The following is a 26,974-nucleotide window of genomic DNA, read 5'->3' as shown; positions in this document are numbered from 1 at the left end:
TATACTAACTATAATACTGAAATGACAAAGTGATTTTTAAAATGTATATTTAATTTAAAGATTAAATCTAATTTCGGAATTGTTAGGTGAATATAAAAATGTAAATATTATAAAACAAAACCACCCATCTGATTTGCAGAATAATTTGGTAGAAACATTAATAAGATTTATACATGATGCATAATACTATTAAATTTCTTCATTTCCTAAAGGAGTCTTTCAACTAAGAAATTCTGAGTTTTGTGTAAGATCTATGATGATATAAATCGGACAAGCTGAAGCATTTTCTGAACGTCTATCTTTTTCTCCATGGTCTTGCTATAGGAAATGTTTCATTGTATCCTCTAACTAAAAACAGAAATCAAACTCTACAACAATGAATATCAAAAAAATAACCTGTTAAAATTCTTTAGCATCAAAGGACCTTAGCTGCGTTAAATATTGCGTAAATGGGTCAACAATTACAGCCTAAAGTATTTCGTTTCTTATTTGCATCTTCTTCCCCATCTCTGGAAATTGTAACTATAAAATAATTTCAAATAAAAGAATTTTAATAGGCAAGCTATTAGTCAATTTACTTTTGTACCTTTCCTAATATTGTATGTAATGGCTCTTCCTCCTCTCCATAGCCTGGCCCATCCATTTTCCACTGCTTCACAGTTTTGTCATCACCAACCTAGAAATATTTGTTTTATTATGATGATGATAATGAACAACAGTTATAAATTAAAACTTGCCAACACATATATCAAATTATAACTATCTTGTTTAAAAGAGATAACATACCATATCATTCCAGTATACTTATTGATGCATTTATATCCCACCTTGTTTTAGTAGAGATTTGTGACAAATATATAAAGTACATAAAACTAAAAATATAATGAGTAGAGCAAAAGAAAAACAAGAACAGTGGCAAAGTTAGGTCATGCATATTATGATAAACATGGCATTTCAACTTAGAGAAAAAATGGATTATAAAAAATGGTATTATAATATCAGGTTAGTCATTTTAAAAAATTGAGCCAATTTGATGCCTACATGAAAATAAAATTCCAGGTAGTTTTAAATGTAAAAAATAAAATGAAAAACATGAAAATACTGGAGAGAAGGCATTGTTATAATATTGAAATAGATAAAGTCCTTTTCTGCATGAACTGCAGAAACTACTAAGTCAGTGGTTTTCAAACTGTGAACTTTGGGCCTCTGGAAGACCCTGAGAACTTTTCAGGATCTACATGGTCAAAACTATTTTCATAATGTTAGTAAAGACATAGTTTGTCTTTTCACTGTGCTGACAGCTGCACAAATAGTAAAACAGCAACAGTGAGCTGAATTGTTGGCACGTTAGCCCAAATCAAGGCAAAGCAACAAACTATGGTAATTTAGACATGGGTATTTGGCAGACATGTTCAAGCTATCAGGTGAAACAGACTACAAAACAGAATATATAATATAGTTTGAGGTTGAAAACAAAATCATAAATGTGGTACTGTATAACTGCATATATACCAAACTGCTAGTTTTAACTTAAAATCTTACATTTATATATTAGATACAATCTATATCCACTTTTTGATAAAAACATTAACAAAGATATATTTATCTATGGGAAGAATATGAATGTAGCTCTTTCCTTGCAGCAAATTCAAAAAGGAAAACACTTCTTGCAAAACCCTTTACAGTGCCCATGAGATGAGAACAGGTAAGTGATCAGGAAAGGTTTTGGTACTAAGATTACACAGGGATGTCTTTTGTTGAGGATGCCAATGAACAGAATCCTTAACAACATCTTTGTAATAGACAAAAAGTATTTAATAGGGCTACATCTTATTAACAACTCTGACTCTGAGCCACTGGCACTATAAACTCAATTCTAGAAACCTGATTCTACCAGGAGAATGTAAGATGTAATCTAGGTACGAGGTCTTGACTGACCTGGCTTGACCCAAAGAGACATTTTAGCACCTACAGAACACAGGGTAAACTGTGTCCCCAAGCATCCCATTCCTGAAGACAGCATCCCTCCATCAAGTTTCTGATAGTGTCTGCAAGCTCAAGACTGAATTTCCTTGTAAATGACCAAGATGTTCTGCAGTCTATTGAGTACAAACCTCAGCAGACCACCAATTCTGGGAAAGGTTTTCTCATTTTATAGAAATGAGTAGCCAAACAAGAACATGTGCCTGGCTACAACAACATCTCATCTCCAGGCTGGTTATGCTGAAGAAGGAATTGTTGGTATTACAAATTGGGATATCTTAGTGAAGTTCATGTAATAAAAATTTATGTTTTGCAACACTGGGTACTAAATTTTTTAAAAACATTCTTTAAGTTGTACCAGCAAGTAATCTTCACGTGTCTTATCTCTGACAAAGCACACATTACTCAAAAATATCTCTATGGCTGGGCACAGTGGCTCACGCCTGTAATCCCAGCACTTTCAGAGGCCAAGGCGGGTGGATCACTAGGTCACGAGATCGAGACCATCATGGCTAACAGTGAAACACCGTCTCTACTAAAAATACAAAAAAAAGAAAAATTTGCCAGGAGTGGTGGTGGGAGCTTGTAGTCCCAGCTACTGGGGAGACTGAGCAAGAGAATGACATGAACCCAGGAGGCAGAGCTTGCAGTGAGCAGAGATTGTGCCATTGCATTCCAACCTAGGCAACAGAGGGAGAGAGACTTCATCTCAAAAAAACAAAAAAAAAATCTTTTTGAAAAAGGGAGAAACAATGAACTGAGCATGGTGACTCATGCCTGTAATCCCAACACTTTTTAGGAGGCTGAGACAGGCTTGAGCTCAGGAGTTCAACACCAGCCTGGGCAATATAGTAAGACCCTGTCACTTTAAAAAAATAAAGTGGGGGAAATAAGTGGTGAATATGAAACATTTTCAGTCTTTATTCATTTCTTAAAATGTTTTTATTTAATTTACCAATAAAAGTTATATATATTTATGATGTACAACATTGTGTTTTGATATATGTAGGCACTGTGGAATGGCTAAACCAAGCTAATTAACATATCTATTACCTCACATACTTATTGTTTTGTGGTGAGAACATTTAATTCACTTTCATAGCAGTTGTCAAGACAGCATATTGTTATTAACTATAATCTTCATGTTGTACACTTTCTATCCATTTGAAATTTTGTCTCTTTTGACCAACATCTCCCCAATCTCCCTCCCTCAAAGCCCCTAGTAATGACCATTTTACTCCATTTCTATGAGTTTGGCTGTTTTAGATTCCACACAAGTGAGATCACGTGGTATTTGTCTTATTTAACTCAGCATCATGTCCTCCAGGTTCATTCATGTATGCTGCAAATGACAGGATTTCCTTCTTTCTGAAGGCTGAATAGTATTCCTGCGTGCACATATGTGTACTATTTAAAAAAAATTCATTCATCCACTACTGGACACTTTAGGTTGATTCCATATCCTGGGTATTGTGAATAATGCTGCAAATGAGACTTTATTCATTTTAAGCATTAAAATAAATAAATAAATAAAAAATACACTAAGTCTTCTGGCTGAGCTATTAATCAATATATCCAAAAGAATAACCAAGTGTAAGAAGCCTTAGTTGTCATCCATTCCCACTTGCCAACCAATTCCTTGCACAATACTGGGCTTGCAGGGTCAGGCAGCTTATCTACACCCCTCTAGTGAAAAGTAACTGAATGCTTTGCAAGGTAGCCTATTCTGCTTTTTGACAGCAAATAAGTTTTTACACCAAAATCAAATCTTTTAACATTAACACCTATTTCCAGTGCCTCTCTATGGAGCAACAAATAGTCTATTTTCTTTTTCACATGACAATCTTTGAAACTGTAGCTATCAGGTTTCCCAGAAGTCATCTTTTCCCTTTATTATTCTCTTGTAATCTGGCTTCTGCACCCAGCCAACCTAGATTGCAACTTACACTTTATAACTCAGTTCAACCTGCTTTTTAAAAAGTCACCAGTAAATCAAGAATAAGGAAGATCTATTTGACTGATTAGTGCATGAGTATATAAAAACTGTTGTATAGGTAGGTCAAAACACTTAAAAAGACATGCACCAAACTAACAGTGTTAGAAGTGAAAGACTAGAATTACATGATCTTTAACTTTCTATTTTTTACATCTCTACATTCCTAAAATGTTTTTCTCAGTCTTCATTTCTCATTATTCTTTGTAGTAGTTCACACAACTGACTATTCCTTCCTTCTAGGACACTATGCTCATTCAGATTCTTTGAGCTCTCTAGATACTCCCAGAGTTTTCCCACTTCCCAGAGGTGGACATTCTCCAAGGCTACTTCCTTGACATCTTTGTATTTCTATATTTTCCTCTTCATTTCCTCCCAATGATGCCGTACTATGGCTTCAAGGATTAATTCTATATTGATGATGTCAAGTTCAGCTCTGACCTCCCTCCTGAGCTCCAGACCTGAATCTGTAAAGGTATGATAGACATCTTCACTCGAACAGCCCATGAGCAGTCCAGTTTGTCACATCATATCCTTTCCAATGCCACCCTTCCAAACTTGCTAATGCTCCTCAGCAACAGGAACCAACGTCTTCCCAGGCACCTCTCAGTTGTCAAACCTTTCAATCCTCCGAAGTGTTTCTAAATCCAACCACTGATTTCTAGTTTTCAGTCTCCATAATAAGGTAGCCTCTTATTATTGCCTACCAAACTATTAAAATGGCTTTCAAACTAATCATTAACTGCTGTCAAATTACTTAACTCAAAGCACAACTCAGATATTGTCGTTCCCCTTGTTAAAAAAGACCTTCAATGAACTTGAACTGGTATTTGTACACCAATGGTCATGGCAACACTATTCACAACAGCCAGAAGGTGGAAACAAATCAAATGCTCATTGATGAATGAACGGATAAAGAAAATGTGACATATACAATGGAATGTTATTTAGCCATAAAAAGAAAGGAAATTCTGACATGTACTACAACATGGATAAACCTTGAAGATAATTATGTTAAGTAAAAAAAGCCAGACACAAAAGGCTTATTCCACATACACAAAATGGTATAATTCTTTAAAATATGTTTCTATTTATATGAGGTACCCAGAATACTCAAAATCACCAGAGGCAAACTGGTTACCAGGGGTTGGGGACTGAGGGGAAAAGGGAGTTATTGTTTAATGACTCTAGTTTCAGGTGGGGAAGATGAAAAAGTTCTGAAGACGGATGGTGGTGATGGTTGCACAGTGATGTGAATGTACTGGATGCCACCAAACTGTGTATTTAAAAACAGATAGTAAATTTTACGTTCTGGATATTTTGCCACACACAGGCACAAAACTTCAATGATTCCTTACTATCTGACTAACGGAAGTACAAATTACTCATCTTAGCACCAAAAATCCTCCAGATAAGCCAAACTCTTTCTAGACTCACCTCTCATTAATTCCACTTCTGTGGTAAATTGAGTATTAGTTTAATCATGTTACGTTATGGGGAAGGCTGAATTACATAAAGAAAACTAGTAATTTTCAAGGTTTAATAAGCTATTTTGCATTGTGAAACTCCAAAAGGGCCTAGGAACAAATAAATGAACTTGAAAAAAATGTATTCAATTAGATTATTCTTACCTATGTCGATCAAATTGAATGACTTAATGGTGTTATACTTACAGTGAAAAAAGAAGTCCCACAAAAGCGAGTACATATTCCTCGTACAAAGCCTTCATGTGCTTGTACTGTACGGATACAATTCCGCTGAGTCAGGTTCCAAATTCTAACCTATGATAAAGCATACCAGGAAATTTCAGTGAACTATAAATGTAAAATGTTCAGGATAAATTCAACATTGACAAGGCTACAAATCACTCTACTGGGGAGCCAAAACCAAAATCCTTTGGATTAAAACAATGCAATGCATATGGATAAGTATATCGACGAGCAAAAAATACAATCTGGCAAATACTCTGTTGATTGTAGTTTAAAGTGTTGCAAAACCTTTTCACTTGCCACAGTAGGAAATTAGGTGTTGACACCATCTTCTGTGAAAACACTCACACTTAAATACTTAAATTATAAAAATGATTATTTAATTTACTATCAAATTGATCCTTAAACTACTGCATTTATAATTTCTTAGGTTTAAAGAAGAAAATACTAAACTTAGTATTCCTAACAAAATTTAGTCTTGAGAAGTAAATTGAAATCCAATAAAGTAAAACCTACAGTAACTAAAAACTAAAGGAAAAAACATTTGTAATATAACTACTTTTAGTTGAAAATATCAACATTTAGAGTGACACTTGCCTCTCCATCGCATGCCCCAGAAAGGACAGTAGCCAGGTTCTTTGGATGCTTTGCCAAGCAATTGACTCCATCACGGTGACCATCCAGAGACGCAAGGAATGGTTTTGCAAATACTCGTTCCAGTTTGGTAGCATTTAAAGCTCTTACATATTCTCGTGGGACCTCAAAAGGATGTAAAGTAGGATCATAGTTTCTTGGAACTGAAATAAGAATTATTCTTCTTGATAATTCACACTTAATATTTCCTGCTGTCTTCCTCAGCTAATCACTCTGTTATTCAATAAGCATTTAGTTAGTGACATTGTTCTATATCTAACACTAAGAATACAAAAGTAGAAAACCTGCTGTTCAGAAATCTTTCTGAAATTACTGGAAAATCATGGGATGCACACTTCTTGCAAAACAATTAGACCCTAGATATATATACATACAGCCTTTCCCTTTTATATGTCCTAGTACACTCTTCAACTGGGTGGTAAGTGTTCACTGTCAGAGCTTCAAATACACTTCTCATTTGTATTTCCTTATGCCTAGCACAGTTCCTGGGACAAAACATGTGCATGATGTTTGCTCAACAGAACTCTAAGCTTCCTGTGGGGCAGGGAACATTATTAATCTCTGGTGCTAAATACTGTGCTGATAGACACATGAAGTTGTGATTATGATGATATTACCCAGCTATTATTTACTGAGCACTTTCTATGTTTGTTTACTTACTTAAAAAAGACTCGCATAAGAGTTCACCAGGTGCCAGGCACTGTTCCAAAAACCTTAATCGTTTAATTTCCACAGCATCCTATGTGTTAAGTTATATTACTATTTCACACTTTATGGATGGGAAAACTGAGGCACAAAGAGGTTAACTAACCTGAATATTACATGGTGGAGACAGGATTCAAACCAAGGCAGTATGGCTCCAGAATCTATGTTTTAACTGTCCTGATATGCTGCTAAACACATTGTCTTGGTTAATAATCATGATTAGGGCCAGGCGTGGTGGCTCACACCTGTAATCCCAGTACTTTGGGAGGCCGGAGTGGGCAGATCATGAGGTCAGGAAATCGAGACCATCCTGGCTAACACAGTGAAATCCCATCTCTACTAAAAATACAAAAAGTTAGCTGGCGGGAGGGTGGTACGTGCCTGTAGTCCCAGCTACTCGGGAGGCTGAGGCAAAAGAATCACTTGAACCTGGGACGGACGTAGAGGTTGCGGTGAGCCGAAATCGTGCCACTGCACTCCAGCCTGGCTGACAGAGCGTGACTTCATCTCAAAAAACAAAACAAAACAAAACTCTCTCTCTCTATATATATATAAATATATACAAATATATATATAATTATGCTTAGTAATTTTAAGCTCGTATGTCTAAAAAACTCAATGTGTAAAAAGTAAATGCATCTTCTTACCCCATGACTTCACCTTGCTGTTTCTTTCGGACTCCCTGGTAATGGTATTATACCTAACATTCAACAAAGCTCTAGCCTAGGTCATTCTTATGTATTCCATCTTCCATATTCCCTCCTACCAAAACTCCAAGTTCTACTCATCATGTCTTTGCAACATTTATCCATCTTTCCCTTTAACTATTTCTAGTAACTTAGTTTTTTTTTTTTTTTTTTTTTTTTTGAGATGCAGTATCACTCTGTCACCAAGCTGGAGTGCAGTGGTGTGACTATAGTCTACTGCAGCCTCAACCTCCAGAGCCTAAGTGATCCGCCTACCTTAGCCTCTCACCTCAGCTTCCCAAGTAGCTTGGACCTGAGGCATGCATCACCATGCCCCATTAATCTTTAAATTTTTTGTAGAGATGGGGGTCTCTCGAACTCCCGGACTCAAGTGATCCTCCCACCTTTGCCTCCCAAAAAGTGCTGGGTTTACGAGTGTGAGCCACTGCATCCCCAGGCAGTTTGGGTCTTCATTACCTTATACTTGTGCTACTGTAATATCATCCCTACTTGATTTGGTGGCAATGTACACTATTATGAGATGTCATCTTAAAACAGCTTTTTACATGTCACTCCTACGCTTAAAACTTCCAGAGGCTCCCTATATAGCAGTCTTCAAACTTTTTGTGTGCCCCATTAATAACAGAGTTTTTGAGCAGATCCCTTCTCCTCAACATATGTGTATGTTAATGAGGGCATGTAATTAAAGTTTTTTTTTTTTTTGAGACGGAGTCTCTCTCTGTCGCCCAGGCTGGAGTGCAGTGGCGCCATCTCGGCTCACTGCAAGCTCCGCACCGCCGGTTCACGCCATTCTGCTGCCTCAGCCTCCGAGTCGCTGGGACTACAGGCGCCCGCCACCACGTCCAGCTAATTTTTTTGTATTTTTAGTAGAGACGGGGTTTCACCGTGTTAGCCAGGATGGTCTGGATCTCCTTACCTTGTGATGCGCCCGTCTCAGCCTCCCAAAGTGCTGGGATTACAGGCGTGAGCCACCGCGCCAGGCCAAATATGTTCTTTTTTGTTAAGAAAAATCTTGATTTAACACCGCAATATATTTAAAGGTTCTAATTTCAGCTTAATTCAATGTTTGGTTTTAATGGCTACTATTATAAAAAAAATTCAGGCAGTACTCACTTTCGCACAGTACTGTATTAACTGGATGACATGCATACTGGAATCAATTACCCACTTTGCAAAGTTTCGTGGTTAACAGATGTGATTTCAATCACTGTAAACCTCTTAAAGAGTGTGATTGGTTCAGTTAATATGGTACTGTGCAAACTGCAGAATGCCACCAGTACTTCACAAAGACAAGCATACCCAAAGTGATAATGTCCATAGTTGGCTACATTTATTTAATATATTTAATTTTCAGTCTCATCTATCAGTTTTGCAAAGATTATTATTGAAGTCTAGAAAATTTCCATCTACTCTGATGTCAGCAGCTGTTTCTACAACTAAAATTAGCATTTTAATAATTTCAACAAAGTTTTAAACCCCAACAAGATAATCATTTTGTTTCTAAATCTCTTCATGTAGGCAAAAACGAATCTTTATAGATGGAGAAACAGATATTTATAAAGCAACTATTATGTGCTAGGTGCTGTCTAAACACAGTGCATACACAAACATGATTCTTCCCCTTTTTGGACGCTAAGTCTGATGGGAAAGACTATTAACCAAAATAATGAGACAATGTGATAAACACTGTGATGAAGTGATAGAATCATAGAATACGGGTGCTGAAGGGGTCGGGGCTCATGCAGGAGGTAAGTAGGAACAGATTATTGTTCAGTGAAAGTTTTCCAGATAAAGTGGCTAAACTGGGTAAGGGTGTGTGCCACAGGAAGCCTTAAAAAAGATGACTGAAATGCACTGAGATTGGCAAGGGTGAATACTAAACCACTTGTGGGAAACGTAGTGACTGACAAAAGTGACAAGGAAGGTGGGACCAGAAATTCAAGGACTGGGAATGATGACAAATCTAATTTATATTTTAGAAACACTACTGCCTTGTGACAAACTGTAAACATCTTTTGAGCAAAGACTTCTTAGCAATGCTGACACACATGTTGATAATATCTACTACTCAAAATAGTGAAATACTGTTCTCGCCTCATCTCATCTCGCTTACTGTAACCTCCCTCATTCAAACTCTAATGACACAGCCTTTCTTTCTATGCCGTAGGTTCATTCCTGCCTGAAGACCTTTGCTCCTGCTATTCTCTTTACTTAGAACAATCTGCTTATGCATGGTTGGTCCCTTGTCATTTAGGTATCACAAGGTACAATTTATAAGTGGTTAGCAGTCAATGGGGGAACAGACCAGGAAGATTAAATTAATTTCATCTTAACTATTCTTTCATCAAACGTCTTAAGGGATGGTAAGAGAAAACTGAAAACTGATGCTTTTAAATTCATCTTTGTCTCTTCCAACATCCAGAACTAATGTGAAGTAGTAAAGTGCCAAGAAGAGCAGTAGCAAGATTTTAAAAGCCTGTTTAACTCTCAGCCCTTCAACCCACGAGTTTGGTTCATTCAAGTCCACTTTTCAGTAATAGGAACCTGAAGACAATCCTAGAGCAGCAGCTGGAATCTTTCTCCACTATAGACAACTATTTCCCACTCACCACTAGAGGAAATTCTTAGAAAAAGGACTTTAACAGACTTTACTTGCTATCCAGTTCCGCAGCGACTCTGTAAGCACAAAGTTTGCCTTAGCGAAAGGGAACTTGGGAAGAACCAGCCCGGAGTGCCAGCCTCCCCCTGCTTTACTCCGCGAAAGCCGAGGCTAGACCCAAGGACTCGCGGAAAGCGTCCTTTTCTCCCTACCAACTTATCTTACCTCTCTGTAAGTCCAACTTGGTTTCGCGGACATAATTGTCCGGATTCCGGCTCAGCATCTTCACCTTCATCTTGCTTGCTCCAACGGCCGGACTCCACGAGCTCTCCGGTACGAGTTACGGCCAACGCCGCCTACTCCCACAAGAGACTTCCGCTTTCCCCAGCCTACTTCCAGTCACGTGACTCGCGGAGCGGAGGCCGGCTGGCTCAATTGGATCCTGCGGCGCTCCGTAGTTTTGCTGGCAAACGGTAGCAAGGGGCGGTTCTTGCTGTGCGGTGTCTTCCGCGTCTGTGCGTTGGCGCATTTGTGGGCGAGGCAGGGCGGAGACTCGGTGGAGCCTGCCACCTCCCTTCCATCGCGCTTTCCGCCGGCGTGACGTAGTGGCTGCGCCCCATTCATGCCCCCTCAGTACTAGAGTCTTGCGGCTTCGCTCACGCGCCCTGGGCGTAAGAATCCTTTCGCCGGTCCCGGAGGTGGACTTGCGCTCAAAAGGGGCGACCGTCGCCACGGTGGCGGCCACTGCATCGCGTCGTACCTCCGCGGCCCTGGGCGCCGTGGTGTCGGTGGGCCCCGAGCCTATGACGGGCCAGGGCCATTCGGCGTCCGGGTCGTCGGGGTGGAGCACGGTATTCCGCCACGTCCGGTATGAGAACCTAGTAGCGGGCGTGAGCGGCGGCGTCTTATCCAACCTTGCGCTGCACCCGCTCGACCTCGTGAAGATCCGCTTCGCCGGTAAGAGCCCGCCCGGACACCGGGCTGCATCCTCTTACTGTCAGCCCAAACTGGGTGGTAAAGATTCAAAAGGAGGCCTGAATCTCCTCCGCCTTTTCCGTTCTAGGAGGAGGAGGAGTGTTGAACGGGGTGCTGTCCGCCTTGGCTCACCTGAACTAGATTTGAGGAAATGGTGCTTGCTCTGTAGAGGGGTCGGCCTGCGGTCGATGTTCCACGCTCCTCAAGGCTAAGGGAGGGGGCGTGTATGTAGAGAAGTCTGAGAAAAAACATCCTCATTGGCAGAGAAGATGGGATTCAAACCCTGATTTGTAAAATAAAGAAGAGATGGTCACATTTTAAGGTTTAGTCCTCACACGTGCAAATCGTTCACTCTTGGAGAAACTTTGAAATCTTAGCATACCCACGTGGTTTGGCAGCTCTACTAGTATTGGGATAGGACGTAATCTTCAGCGAATGGTTGGGAGATTTGGAATAGAATTTTCTTGAATGTTTGGTTTTTGGCGGTTATGGAATGGTACAAGGTCCTGTGAAAGAATAGGTTGCTAGAATCGAAATACTATTTTAAGTGTATTAGATGAATTAAATATGTTGAAATAAAGCATTTTAGAAGTTAAACTCGACACTGAAGTCTGGAAAAAGTTTCAAAGATGATCTTTGATAACTGAAATTGCAGAAAATAGTTTCCAAATAAAGTTGTTACAAGTTAAGTTCTGCCTTGAGAATTAAATCTACAGAAGTTGTTTATCTTAGCATTAGGTAATTCAGTTCACTTGATTTATATTCTCTTAATGTTTGTAGACTGCTGTATGGGCTACAGAAGTATCTAATAAAGTTCCTGCCTTCAGGGAACTTAGAATTTAATTGGAGTCGTTAGACTTAGTCATATAAAAGGTAATTCTAGACAACATAAAATCAAGAAATACGAATACAAAATATAAATACCCATAAACCGTCAAGAAAATTCTACAATGCTGATGGCCATATGTATCTTTAAGGTTCAATGGAAGATTGGGGCTTGGGGTTTCCCATAGAAGGGCTAATATTTTGACAGCTGGAGGAAACAAGAAGCCGTTCTATGAAGGAAAATCATCGAAAATTATGGAATATTATCTCTAGAAAAAACACAAAGGCATATAATTTCATGAAGTTTTATGATGCATGCACAAATAATTATTGACAAGTAATCTTTATCGAATGTTTACTAGGAGCAAGGCAGTGAACTATGCTTTAGATGCATTATCTCATTTATTATCCTGTAAATCTATTCACAGGAACAATCCTGTGAGTTTATGATCCCTGCTATACAGGTGAGGATAACAGAAATTGACTAACTTACCCAAGTCACAAGTTTGTAAAGATGGATCTGGGATTTAAACCCAGGTAATCTAACTCTGGAACCCTCTGGCACTTAACCCCTCACCATACTACCCCTGTAAGTCCCTGTTATACAGTGGTTTGAACATTACAAGAATTTTAGACTTGGCTGCAGGTGCAGGCCTGTATGACTTAGTGTCGCTCTTCAGTAGCATTTTATCTAGGAGCAGAAGAGGTGATAGTCGAGGTGATCATTGAAGAATAGCGTGGTTGGCCTGATGAATTTAGATAGTGCTTTGAAGCATATCATTCCTGAGGAAAGGGAATTCTTGATACCTGAGAAGATTAACAGTCTTGATGAATTGGGAAGAGTATTGGGAGACTAGTGGGGCTGAGGTGACAGATAAAAAGATTGAGATTGGATTGGAGGCCTAAATCTAGGAGTGGAAGCAGGACTTTGTAATAATAAAGCTCACAGTGTAGCTCTGAAATGATGATAGAAAGGAGGAAAATCTAAGAAGATAAATAACAAATAAAAATTTATTGATTATCAGCATCAATGCTGAATAACATACTGTAGTTTTTATGCTTCCATGTAATTAAACTCATTTAATAAGATTAAAATCTAATGAAGACAGGATATGGGGGTTAATTCTGAATGCATGCGCTGTTAAACCAAACCTGGAATTTTTCTGTGAGTTCAAGTATAAATTGGAACTCAGAGGTGTCCAGAGTGGTAGAAAGATTAGAAATTATTTCATATGAAAAATGACTGGAGGAACTAGTTTAGCTCAGGAGAGAAAAAAACTCAAGATATTTAGAGAACTTCCATGTGGGAAAGGGGGCTGCCTTATTGTGGGTTGATCCTAAGGTCAGACACAGGTTGAATGGAAATTACAGGAAAGCAGATTTTGGTTTGGCAACGTGGTAGTGCTCAGAAATGAAATTGATGATGACCAGAAGTGGTTCAGATAGTAGTTGGATGACAAAAATTAGAAGATATTCTTGTATTAGGTGGAAAGATTGGATTGGATGATTGTTCAGGCTCCTTTTAACTTTACTGTGTAATTTTAAACCCTCAAGAATGATGAGAGAGTCCCAACAAAGAATGTGAATGAGATATAAAAATAATAATTTTCTTAAATACCCAAAAGCCTAATCTGCAAGTTAAAGATATGTGTGAGCTCTTGTGAAGAATATAGAGAGTATAACTACATCCAAAATATTAAGGAACCAAATGTAAAATTCAGTGACAGTAGTGCAGAGTAAAGTTGTATAAGTATGTGGTATCACAAGATCCAGTAACATAAATAAGCTAGTACTTATTGAGTGCTTGCAATATGTCAGGCATAATTCTAAGAGCTTTATATGTACTAACTCATTTAATCCTTTATAATTTTTAGAGTTAGGTTCTAGTATTTTTCCTATCTTATGGAAAAACTCAGGCAGAGAGTAATCAAGTGACTTAGGGTTGCAAAGTAATTGCTAGAACTAGGAGTCAAGCTCAGAAAGTCTGTTTCCATAACATATGCTGTTAGTTTGAAACCATGAGTGGGTAGTTTAGTATAGCTAAAGGGTAAATTAAAATGCTAGAGATGAAAATAAAGAATGATTCCAGAAAGTTAAGCTGCCAGATTGACGTTATCTTTTATGCCATGTAAAAATGGAAACTGGCAGTAAGACCGCAACCCTTAGTAGGGCAGGATGTTAGGAATGAGACATCAGGACTAGTAGCACAGGGATGGCAGTTGAAGCCACTTAATGGTTGAGACACCACCCCTGTTTGGTGGAAATTGTGCCTATAAATCAACATTTAAGGATGGGCAGAGAAAAGGGGGCCCAGGAAATTTATTGGCAAAGAAACAAGAGGACATTCAAGATAGTGTGAGAAGAGAGGGCTTTACACAATATCAGGTGTATTAAGGGGTTCTTAAGAAAGGACTCCAGAGTGCCTTTGAAGGTTCTTAATTAGAGCGCTTGCAGTAATTGGTAAAGCTCAAACCAGATTGCAGTGGGGGTGAGAGAGTCCCTGCTGAGATTGGGAGGGGGAGGGGCTGGTTTTCTCATTGCAGACACTTAACTGATGAGGAGGCACTGGGATCAAAGAGGAAATACTTAGGAGAAACTTAAGTCTGTTTAAATAATGGGAAAGAACTGAAATCAAGGAAGATATTGGGAAATGGAGGCAGGAGGATAAGGAGTAAGGTATCTAACTAAGGGGGTTTGTCTGAAGAAGCAGGATCCAGAACAAGCTTTTTTGACCAAAACACTTAGTAGGAAATAAATTTTACCTTTGCTATCCAGTGCATACACATATACACACAAACATTACTGAAACACAAGTTTCATGAAACATTACTTATCCTTACTACTTGTAATGTCATTTATATTTGTTTTCAATTCCAGTCTGATTTTAAAGAAAAGATACTAGCTGTCTGTTCAATTGGTTTCTTGATTCATCTGCAATTTTGAAGACACCAATATAGAGCACAGGTAGGGGGGAGATTAATTTTCTTAAGAGAGACGAACTCTTAATTGTCACAGAGCTGTCACAGAGGAAAGGAGGGGTAAAACTAACATCCAGCAAATTAAACAGGTTGTGTTAGGGTGATAGTGCTAGATGGTAATTTTTAAAGAGTCATTATATTGTCTTTCTTTGAAAATGAATTTAAAATGAGTGTCCTGTCTTGGCTCCTTTCTGTGCACCAAACTTTTTATCTTCAGCTTGTGTCTATTGGCATTTTTTAGTGCTATGATAGGCCATTGTAAGTTATTTGATAGATACTTAGATCAACATACTAATTCATTAGTGGCAAATGTTTTTAAAACAGTCGTGAGGTTATTTAAGCCAGTGGTCCCCAACCTTTTTGGCACCAGGGACTGATTCATAGAAGATAATTTTTCCATGAATGGGGGTGAAGGAGGTATGGATGATTTCAGGATGAAACTGTTCCACCTCAGATCATCAGGCAATAGGTTCGCATAAGGAGTGTGCCGCCTAGATCCTTTGCATGCACAGTTCACAATAGGGTTCGAGATTCTGTAAGAACCTAGTACCACCACTGATCAAACAGGAGGCAGAGTTCAGGCAGTAATGCAAGCAATGGGGAGCAGCTGTAAGTACAGGTGAAGCTTCGCCCATACTCCACCCACCTAGCTCACTTCCTGCTGTGCGACCCAATTCCTAACAGGCCATGGATTGGTACCGGGAGTTGGGGACCCCTGATTTAGACCGAAAAAATTTACTGTATTTCATCTATATAACATTTTTAATTTTATGTTAGGGAAATTATAGTTCAGCATTGGTTTATACCTATGAAAAGAACAGGTAGTGTTTTTATGGTTGGTTTTGCTTTTTACCTCGAGAGAAATGGTATTATGAGTTTATTATTGAGAGGAAAATGGAAAGTTCTTAGAAAAAGGGATCTATACAGAAGAATGAGACACACAGAATCCAGGGGAAGCATCAGAAAGAATATAAACTACACAGGAAAACATTTCTCAAAAGCCTGTCATTCTGCTGCCTGCCTTTAAACTTGTTGTCTTATATAAACCTCAACCCTGTGAGTTACATGACTTATCCCCATTTTATAAGTGAGGATGCTGAAGCTCAGAAAGGGTAAGACCATGTAGCGAATTAGGGAAGTTACATATCAAACCCAGGTCTTCTGACAAAACCTGATGTACTGCAATCTTCCTTCATGCTGTAACATTGCCGGGTTAATGATGAAAGAAATTGACTTTTCCCCCTTTGCCTGACAATGGTAAATAGTGATTCTTCTTTGCCAGGCTGGATTATACACAGTGAGATAGTGGGAAGGGGACAGTGAACCAGGGATGCTCATATGGCTAATGGGGTGTAATTTGTATAAACTTGCTGGAAGGCAGGTTCAGTATGTATTTGCAACTTAAGTTTATACCCATTGACCCATATCAGTTCCGTTTCTAATAGCTGATTCTAAGGCAATAATAAGTGTTCATATAGATTGTTGTACAGAATGTTCTTTAGAGGACTTTTTGTAATAGCCAAAAAAAAAATTCATATGTCAGATGGAGGAATGACTGTAAATTATGGGATATCTATAAGATGGAAAGCCATAATATCATATGTTAAAATCTTATTTGGGGGAATCTATTGAATAACAAGGGGGAATGCTCACAAATAATCTTGAGTGGAAAACAAAGCTGTATACAAAATTATATATAGTAAAATTACAAGCTTGGATATACTATAGTATAATGTAGAATGGTTTGCATGATGTAGAGTGCCATTGCCGATTACTGAGATACTTAATACTCAACTTATATAATTGATTTTTCAAAACAGTAAAGAAATAATTGATACTGTATTATTCCTTGTGGTTTTCTACAACCTGCTTATACCTTTGTAAATAGTCCTTTTAACTCTCCCTCATGCCCTAGAGTTACCCTGTTTTGAATGTGCTTTCTGTTTCCTACAGAGAGGTGAAATGAAAAAGTGCCAGATTTATAATCTAGATTATATTTTTTACAAAATTGGCAAGAAGACTACTTTAAATGCTGATGATGCTAGTTGAAAATGGATGGTATCTCAAAGTAGGATGATGGCAGTGTGAACTGAGACATAGACAGGTGCAAGAGAAGTTTGTGATATAGAATCAGAAAGACTTGTTATTTGATAAAAAGGGATGGGAGGGAGGAGGGTTCATGGATAGTCCCCAGGTACCTGGCGTGGGCATCTATGTAGATGATGATAACGTTTGTTGAGCTATATGGAACACTCGAGTTAAGAGCAGCTTCGGAAGGGATGGGGAAAACTACTTCAATTTTGAATGTGTTCAAGTGAAATACTTTTCTACTTTCTACTTGGATTTTGACGTATGTTGGTGGGGAGGATAAAAAGAATTTCCAGGAAAAAGTTACCCCATCCTCTGCATTTTCTTTCCTGCCATTCCTCAGGTCTTGCTAGCACTCAATATAATTGAGGCTCCTAGCTAGTTTATTTTTTGAGTAATATTTTTTAACATTCAAATCCTTAACCTTGGAGCGAAAACAAAACCTAGGTGTCGAAACCTAGTTACCTAAGAGACTTTTGGATTATTTAAGAACTAATCTAATATTTCCTAAAATATTATTTGAGTGCTTGGTATGCCCCCAATAAACACTTGAATAAATTCATGAATGTAGTAGTTTTAAAATATTAAAGCCTGGGCTGGGCATGGTGGCTCACTCCTGTAATCCCAGCACTTTGGAAGGCCGAGGCGGATGGATCACCTGAGGTCTGGGGTTCGAGACCAGGCTGACCAACATGGTGAAACCCTGTCTCTACCAAAAAAAAATACAAAAATTAGCTGGGCATGGTGGTGCATACCTGTAATCCCAGCTACTAGGGGAGCTGAGGCAGGAGGATTGCTTGAACCTGGGAAGTGGAGGTTGCAGTGAGCCAAGATTGTGCCACTGCACTCCAGCCTGGGCAATAGAGTGGGACTCTGTCGCAAAAAATATATATATATGTATATATTTATATAAATGTATATAATAAATATATATATAAGCCTGGAAAATAATTTTTCTACCTAAAAAAATTTTTCTTCTATCTCCTTTATATAACCGATTGTGCAGTATCTGTGTTTATATGTGATACAGAGCTAGAACTTTGTTCTTACCTGACTTTGTATATCCCTTAATGCAGTGAGCGATGGATTGGAACTGAGACCAAAATATAATGGAATTTTACATTGCTTGACTACTATTTGGAAACTTGATGGACTACGAGGACTTTATCAAGGAGTAACCCCAAATGTGTGGGGTGCAGGTTTATCCTGGGGACTCTACTTTTTCTTGTGAGTAGATTTGGGACATTTTACAATATTAAATAAAAAAGGAATTTTTGTTTTTAGTGATTTTTACATGTCACATGATGAAATAAGATGAGTCATTTAATCAGTTTCTTTGAATTGGAAGGATCAGAAAGAACAAAATGGCGTATTAGTTAGTTTGATTAGTTTGATTCAAAATGGTTTATTAGTTTGATTATCAGAGGCATTATTTGGTCTGGAAGAAAGTTCTTAATAGGAGAAACGCTAAGAGATGAGGTGGAGTAATACTCTTACAGAAGCCATTTCTGTGGGGTGAATTCAGGAAGATGAAATGTTTATCTGGTTACTTTTGTAAGCTAAATACATATTAAAGAGAGCTTTTTATTGTAGTTAAAGCCATTTGAAAAACAGCCAACTCCAGATAATTTGCAATGAAATAGTAGGGCCCCTTTGGTGTTTTATTAGGTGTTTTGGCCATATCAGTACACTCTTGAGCATTTCTAGTAGAGTCAAAATATCACTAGATTAGAAAAAGTTGAATCAGTCGGTTTGTTATTTATTAGTGGTTTTGGAAAGTGTTGTAGAGACTGGAAGAGCTTGCAGCTGTTGTCCAAAATGAATCCTGTGGATTTCAGCCCTCTTTGGTATTCAGTTTTGATAAAGAAAGATTGTTTAAATAACTATGTTATTTTCTCCATTTATCAGAGATTAGTTGCAGAGTGCCCCAAATAGAAAATTTATAAATACAAGTTTCATTAATTTATTAATATTCATTAATTTCATAAATAGAAAATTTATAAATACAAGTATCATTAATTACTTGTTTATCCTCAGCCAGATTCCCAAAATATTTGCGATGGCTTACAAAAATACATTTGTTTATGATGAAGGTGGAAAAGCAGGAGAGGATAGACCTTGGGGTCCTCATATGAATATGTACCATAGGAAATCCCTGTTGGGAACAGAAAGCAAAAGCCAGTGCATGGCCGAAAGGGTTTGAGACAAATTGTTTCTTCTTGTTTGACCTGCCCTATCATCTTCCCAGCTCATTCCTTTCCTTACTCCTTCACCAGTCAGATGTCATCACCATTTAAAATAACTGCTCTCACCTGCCTCCTGAAGAAGCCATGGAAAGTTCCTGTGGCAGGCACATTCAGCTTATTTAGTGAACAAGAGCATTGTCACAAAGCATCATCACACTGTATTGCAGGAGCATGCCTCTGATCCGTGAAACTGAAACCATGAATAAGGAAGCTTTTCTTTGCTTCAATAGGTTTCATTGTTAGGAAAACATCAATATCTATCTAGTGTATTTGCCTTTGTCTTCTTTGTGTCATATATTTTGCTTGATCTCCCATATGTTTATGGCAGTATCCAAACCAATCTTAAAGTAACTTTTAAGTGAAAGCAAAATAAAATTCAGCCTTAAAGTTGTTTAAATGTTTTTTTCTCTTTTTCTTCTCTTTAGAGAGGTGTGTGTAACTATACACACACACCCCTTGACATATATAGATGTATATATACACACACACACACACATGCTTTATGAATTCAAGTTATATAGATTCTCCAAGACAGTTTCTAAGGACAAGCCATATAAAATTTTCACGATAAGAATTTCTTGGGCCAGGTGCAATGGCTCACACCTGTGATCCTAGCACTTTAGGAGGCCAAGGTGGGAGGATCACGTGAGTCTGGGAGTTCATGACCCGCCTGGGCAACATAGTGAGACCCCCATCTCTTCAAAAAATTTTAAGAAAGAATTAGTCTGGCATCATGATGCTGCATGCCTGTAGTCTTAGCTCATTGGGAGACTGAGGCAGGAGGACTGCCTGAGCCTAGGAATTCAAGGTTACAGTGAGCTATGATTGTGTCACTGCACTCCAGCCTGGGTGATAGAATGAGACTCTGTCTCTGAAAAAAAAAAAAAAAAAAGAATGTGTTCACTTGACATCGTCATCCAAGCGAAGAGTAGAAATTGGCATTAAAGGAAATAGGCCGATTTGACTCCCTTACTCTGAAACATTTAATGGGTATATTCTACCAAATAAAATGCAAATCTCAGTCTACCACTCAAGTGTGGCCAGTTTTCCCTGTCTTCCCACCCACCTTTATTACTTTTCACCATGCTCATCTTTTTCCCTGTTGAAACTGTGCCTGTCTCAATACTACCTCCTACACAAAGCTTTCTGTTGTCTCAGTCATAATTCCTGAATTTCTTCTATTGTCTGTGTTGTCTTTTATTATGATTTTTTTGTGTGCCACTTAATAGTCCTTATTAATTTGTTAAGAAAAATTCATCACATGTTTATCTTTTTATCGTCTATTAGAAAGCTAACTATAGTACCTGAACACAGGTGCTCAGTATATATTTGTTAGGTACTCCTTCTTTGGTCCCTTTTGTCTTTTATGACCAGTCTGTGTAGCACTACTGTACTCTCACCTCCTCCCGGTTTTCCTGTCTTTTGAGACTAATTGAAGAGTGTCTGATTAAAATATTTTACATTTGTATTGCTAGCCATATTCATTTGAGAGGGAGGGGTGGTATAATCTTGCAGCAAACCACTCCCAGCAAATTCATTCTTGAAAAAGGTCTCATTTTGTGGTTGCATTATGCATTGACTTTTGCTTTTGGGGTACTGCTGTTGAGTTACATACACTTTAAAACGGACTTTATGACACCTGTTCAAATTAAACTGCTCGCATTTAATTCTTTTAGTTACAATGCCATCAAGTCATATAAGACAGAAGGAAGAGCTGAACGGTTAGAGGCAACAGAATACCTTGTCTCAGCTGCTGAAGCTGGTAAGGCAATGTGTGAAATATAAAAATGTCACCTTCCAAACTTAATTTTCAGTTTCTGTTTTTGATTTTTTTCTTTGAACACCTGAGTTTAAATATGCCCATCTAACCGTGTTAAATCAGTTATATGGAATTTCTTTTTTTTTTTCTTTTTTTGAGACGGAGTTTTGCTCTTGTTGCCCACACTGGAGTGCAGTGGCGTTATCTTGGCTCACCACAACCTCTGCCCTCCAGTTTCAAGCGATTCTTCTGCCTCAGCCTCCCAAGTAGCTGGGACTACAGGCACACGCCACCAAGCCCAGCTAATTTTTTGTATTTTTAGTAGAGATGGGGTTTCACCATGTTGGCCAGAATGGTCTTGATCTCTTGACCTCGTGATCCACCCGCCCCAGCCTCCCAAAGTGTTGGGATTACAGGCGTGAGCCACCACGCCCAGCTGTTACATGGAATTTCTTAGAAGAAATTCTTATTATTACTCTGTGCAGATTTCAAGAATTTTATTTACGACAGAGTGGTAAAGTTTAGAAAAGTTATGAATCCCTAATGGTTTAAAATGATTTGGTATAGTGTTTCTTTAAAGTATAATTTTAGTTTTCAAATTATACAATTTAGTAGCCTTGTTTAATTGCCTCACTTGTGTATACTATCCAGAAGAAAAAAACAGTAAGAGCCATAAGTCTTTATAACTCCTACTTTAATACCTTGATTTCTTAATGTTTGATTAGTCAGAAACTAACTTAGTCATTTTTGAATAAATAGCCACTAGCAAAAACCTGAGTCATAACAGGACCAAATATTTGTTGCATAAAGGACTACTTAGGAAACCTGGCAAATGAAAAACTTAACCAGATGAGTTTTTTTAAAAATTGTCACTCTATAAAGGATGTAAAATGTGACTTATTGTATTACATAATTATTTAATTTTTGAGGCATAGTAGTTACTTTGGATTTGAGAAAGATTGTGATAAAGTTGGGGTAGAAATATGTTTCACATGCACAGATTATTGGGGTGCCAGATTCCTGGTCCTTTTCGCCTATCTTAAACCCCTCTTGGATTATACCATGTGCTACACCTGAGGTCTGTATCTGCTTACCATCTGTTCTCTGCACCAGGCCACATTATTTAGGAGTCAAGACATTTTTGCTATCCTTACACTTCAAAGGGAAAGCATTTCACATTTCCATTTCCCTTTTAATTTACCTCTCACTAACTGCATGAGGAACTTTTTATGACTACCAAAAATGACGTCTACCGTTTGACCCTAAGACTGTGCCTCAGAGACTACATTTCACAATTTCAGATATGGTCCTGTGCATTATCTTTTTTTTTTTTTACATAAATGTGCTGTTTTTAATTTGGGTTGTCATAAGTGCGAAAGTATCTGTATGCTGAATAATCTTATTGAAATCTCATTTTAGGAGCCATGACCCTCTGCATTACAAACCCATTATGGGTAACAAAAACTCGCCTTATGTTACAGTATGATGCTGTGATTAACTCCCCACACCGACAGTATAAAGGAATGTTTGATACACTTGTGAAAATATATAAGTATGAAGGTGTGCGTGGATTATATAAGGTAATAAATTATCAATATATTTTAAATAACTGAAAATGGCAATTTCCATTGGCTCTGTTGTCTTAGTTCTGAATGACCTATAGTAAGTCCTGAAAAGAAGCCAAACTTAAGCAAGAAACAGTTTAATGAAAACCGAAATATAGTTAATAATACTGAAATTGTACTTTAAGCTGTTTGTCCCCATTAACATAGGATGTATCATCATGACATTGGTGATCTGTCTAAAACTTTGTCAAGTATCTATTTGATAAGTTACACAACCAGGTCACTTACTCCTTACTCCATTCCTTGGAAGCTGTGGTCTCTTGGGAACCTGGGATAATGCAGTCTGGAGAAGACAGTAGCAGTCCTAACAGGATCTTATTTTATTGAGTTTTTTAATTCATCTCAAATCTTACATAAATTAAAAATAACGACACAAACCCAACCTTTTGCCTGTTGTAATATTTTAAAAATTTCTTCCTAGTGTCAAATCTGTTTTCTGATTTTATAACTCCTTTTTATTTTCCCCTTTTCTATCTTCTATTCCCATCTATTGCTTACCCCATAAAGAAATTTTTAAGCATACATAGTTTAAAATCAAAGTTAGACACATTGAATTTCAGCTTGTTTTTCAAGATTTGAGTAATAGCTTTTAAAATCATTTTGAGGCTGATAGGATTTTACTGACCTGTGGGCAAGAATTTTGTAAATATATTACTCAATTTTATGTTTTTTCATCACTTTCTGCTTTATTCTTTTGGAATACCTATGCACAGTTCGTTGATTTACCATTACCTTTAGTTTCTTAACTTTCCAGAATTTAATTTCCCACTCAACACCTCAAATCTTGACAGTGTGGGTCTTCTTTATATGTTTACTGTTTAAAGAAAAACTAATATATGAACATCCAAACCTTTAAAAATAAAGTAGAAGAGAATACTACCTGTTTCTTTATATTACTACAAGTTTTTAACCCCATATTTTAAAAATGTGACTTGTGCAAAATTAAATGAATTTGCATAAAGTGCTGTAATGAGAGAGAAGAGGAAGTATTTTACTTAAATATATTGTTCTTCAAACATATGTTGTTTTGCTTTTTAAAAATCATTCCCTTGTAGGGATTTGTTCCTGGGCTGTTTGGAACATCACACGGTGCCCTTCAGTTTATGGCATATGAATTGCTGAAGTTGAAGTACAACCAGCATATCAATAGATTACCAGAAGCCCAGTTGGTAAGGTGATTCTTGTAAAAATGATATCATTTCCTTTTATGGGTATTTAATAGGTAGAAATTTTTGTCATGCTTGCTTCAGTGGTAGTGCTGTGATGATGAGTACTGGCTTTGCCACTGATTTATAGTTAAATATGTATAGGCTGATGCCACACAAATGTCAAAAATAGAATCCCTTGAAGATCCATTTAAATGTTTTTTCTATATAATTTTTACTTCTGTATTTTAAAAGAAATCCTGTCTAAAGAAAAAACTGTTTTGTGTTGCCATTTTAGAGCACAGTAGAATATATATCTGTTGCAGCACTATCCAAAATATTTGCTGTCGCAGCAACATACCCATATCAAGTTGTAAGAGCTCGTCTTCAGGATCAACACATGTTTTACAGTGGTGTAATAGATGTAATCACAAAGACATGGAGGTGAGAGCATGCGCTATATCAAAAATTGTTTTGATAAGGTAGCTTGCATATCCTAGACCATCCTGTTGATACTAGTTTTATAGCGAAGGCCAGTTTGCTGTGGTGAAAACATGATGGTGGTCCCTGCTTTCCCAATTATTACGTATGTGACCATGGCCTTAATCTCTCAGAGGCTTAATTTCTTCATTTGTAAAATAAGACTTTCAAGGCTAATAGGTTGTTATAAGAATCAAATGTGTGAAATTGTTTTTGAAAATAAAATTTAGGTGTTATAAAATATCTGAATGGTGTTGAATATAAGAAGTCATAAGCTAGCTTAATACATTCAAGAAGGCTCCACACCTGCTACTGGCACCATAACTTTTACAAATACTTGTTTCCATATAGGAAAGAGATGGTTTGTTCTTCAGTATGAGATTAAATTATTATAGGCAGACATCACCATATTTCCCTTTAATTCTAAAAGAACAGAGCGGAACATTTAGGATGTTTAAATTTAATTCAATTCAAGAAATATTTAATGAACACCTAAGTGACAAATTTCTAGGCCATATTCCGTATTATTGGCATTAAGGAAATAGAGTTGTCTTTGTATGTGCTGCATTTAATGTTGGCTAGTATTGATCCAAGCTGTGAGGTTTTTTAATGCCTACATTAGGTCAATTAAAGCTCCTGCCTATTCATACATTTAAAAACATTTGAAAGATAGCTAATTGAAAGGACTTTTTAGTTCAGTTTTGAGATGTTCCGACCCTCTCTTCCTCAGTCCATCCATAAAAGGAATGTAAATCCCTACAAATGGCTTATAAACGACATTACTTTAGGACATTGAAAACATGAACTTAAATCAGAGTGAGGTTTGACTGCTGCTTGCTCCATGCCTTGTGTCAGTTAAAACTTTCATGTTTTCAAGCTAGCTCTATAGAAAATTAAGCATTATCTATTTTTCCCTCTAAAGGAAAGAAGGCATCGGTGGATTTTACAAGGGAATTGCTCCTAATTTGATTAGAGTGACTCCAGCCTGCTGTATTACCTTTGTGGTATATGAAAACGTCTCACATTTTTTACTTGACCTTAGAGAAAAGAGAAAGTAAGCTAAAAGAGGACAATTCCAGTATATCTGCCCAAGGCAGCAACAAGCTCTTTTGTGTTTAAGGCATAAAAGAAGAATTCTGCATAGAAACGTGGCTCATATTCGAAATTGGTCTATAGTCATCAGAAGCCAGAGAACTGCTAAGTCTTCCGCAGCGTATTTCTGCTTTTTGCCTTCCCCATATATATGGAACTTGGGTACCTCTGCCTGAAATGGCTGCCATCAACACAGTGCTAAAACTGACATGAAGTATAGAGTTTCACAGATTTCTGCCTTTTATTGGTGGAAGCTGATTCACAACATTTGCTAAAAGGATTAGATGAATGTACTTCTTTTTGTGAACTTAATTGCCTAGATTGCTTTAAAGTTAACCTTTGTGCAATACCAAGGAAATGGCTCCTTAAAAGAATGTCTTTGTCTCAAGGTGAATTAAGGATTTACTGAATAAGGTGTTGACCAAATCCAGACCATTTTAGAATTGGGAAATTTTAGTGAGAAAAAATCCACTGTAAATATGCTTTAGTTTTAATTCAATTGGGATGCACTATCTAGCGAAAATGGAGAAACTGTATACTTCTCAGAGAAATATCTGACATCTGTTGTCATCCCATTGCTATTTTTTTCCCCAGAGACTTCCATAATTTAAAATAAAATTCTAGATTAATTTCTTATTTTTTGGCATAAATACTTAATCTATTGTAAATTTATAAAGTCTGAGCTTCTAGGATCCAGCTGTGTCAACCTTTATTTAGCATATATAGTTATAAATCACTTATTACAGATGCTAAATCACCTTTTACAGATGCTGAAATGTTTGGGATGTGTTTGTCGACAAAGTGAATGGAAAGGAGAAACTTTATACTTTAGTTTTCAGATATATGGATCTAGATCCCACATGAATGATTAATTTTCATTGGTTTCTCAAATTCAGGTTGAAATACAAATTAATAGCCTTTATTGATTTTTACTTTTATGAGTCATTGTAGACATCTATAAATATAAAAGGGCCTGTTCCCAAAGGATGCCAGAATACTAGTATTTTTATTTATCATAAACATCCACGAGTGCTGTTGCACTACCATCTATTTGTTGTAAATAAAACAGTATTGTTTTCAAAGCCATCTTTAAGTAGTTCTTTAAAAATAGGTCTATTTTTTTATATTTTGGAAGTGGCATTGTTTTTAAAGTAAAGAGAAAATGATAAGTACCTAGTTGTATTTACTGTAATATCTTGTAACATGCAGATGAATGCTTTATCAGTTAAATGTGATGTATTTTTTCATACTTCTGGATTATACTATAATTCATATGAAATCTTGGTATTGGCCCCCATATGGAAAAAATGAACTGCAATTGATATTTGGTGTTTAAGACAGCACTATTATTTTAAAACCTCCTATATACTCCCAAATGAATAAAACATAATTCTTGTCCTCTGAGAGCATA

At 37.2% G+C, this 26,974-nt stretch overlaps 2 protein-coding genes across 2 annotated transcripts in view; one reads left to right on the top strand and one right to left on the bottom strand.

Moving 5' to 3' along the window:
* The window catches only part of DCAF13 (DDB1 and CUL4 associated factor 13), a 27,290-nt gene extending 16,169 nt beyond the window's left edge, over positions 1–11,121 (bottom strand). Inside the window, 6 exon segments of the mRNA XM_033203195.1 lie at positions 587–676; positions 5,650–5,757; positions 6,283–6,482; positions 10,576–10,856; positions 10,858–10,994; positions 10,996–11,121. Of these exon segments, the coding sequence (XP_033059086.1) occupies positions 587–676; positions 5,650–5,757; positions 6,283–6,482; positions 10,576–10,856; positions 10,858–10,994; positions 10,996–11,100 (921 nt within the window). The 5' untranslated portion in view covers positions 11,101–11,121.
* Positions 10,952–26,974, top strand: SLC25A32 (solute carrier family 25 member 32). Its single transcript, XM_033203196.1, has 7 exons — positions 10,952–11,307; positions 18,293–18,443; positions 21,139–21,224; positions 22,641–22,801; positions 23,902–24,015; positions 24,290–24,435; positions 25,394–26,974. The coding sequence occupies exons 1-7, from the start codon at positions 11,154–11,156 to the stop codon at positions 25,527–25,529; spliced, it is 948 nt and encodes a 315-aa protein (XP_033059087.1). The 5' UTR covers positions 10,952–11,153; the 3' UTR covers positions 25,530–26,974.

This window comes from Trachypithecus francoisi, unplaced genomic scaffold (assembly GCF_009764315.1).
Source record: "Trachypithecus francoisi isolate TF-2019V2 unplaced genomic scaffold, Tfra_2.0 Lachesis_group7, whole genome shotgun sequence".
Taxonomy (NCBI): Eukaryota; Metazoa; Chordata; class Mammalia; order Primates; family Cercopithecidae; genus Trachypithecus; species Trachypithecus francoisi.
The sequence above is the reverse complement of the archived record's forward strand: the minus strand, read 5'-3'. Positions and strand labels throughout refer to the sequence as shown.

Excerpts from the sequence above, each read along its gene's own strand:
- SLC25A32 (XM_033203196.1), top strand. The coding sequence starts at position 11,154 with ATGACGGGCCAGGGCCATTCGGCGTCCGGGTCGTCGGGGTGGAGCACG. Across the intron at positions 21,225-22,640 it reads TGTCTCAGCTGCTGAAGCTG|GAGCCATGACCCTCTGCATT; the intron begins GTAAGGCAATGT and ends ATCTCATTTTAG. Across the intron at positions 24,016-24,289 it reads GATTACCAGAAGCCCAGTTG|AGCACAGTAGAATATATATC; the intron begins GTAAGGTGATTC and ends TTGCCATTTTAG.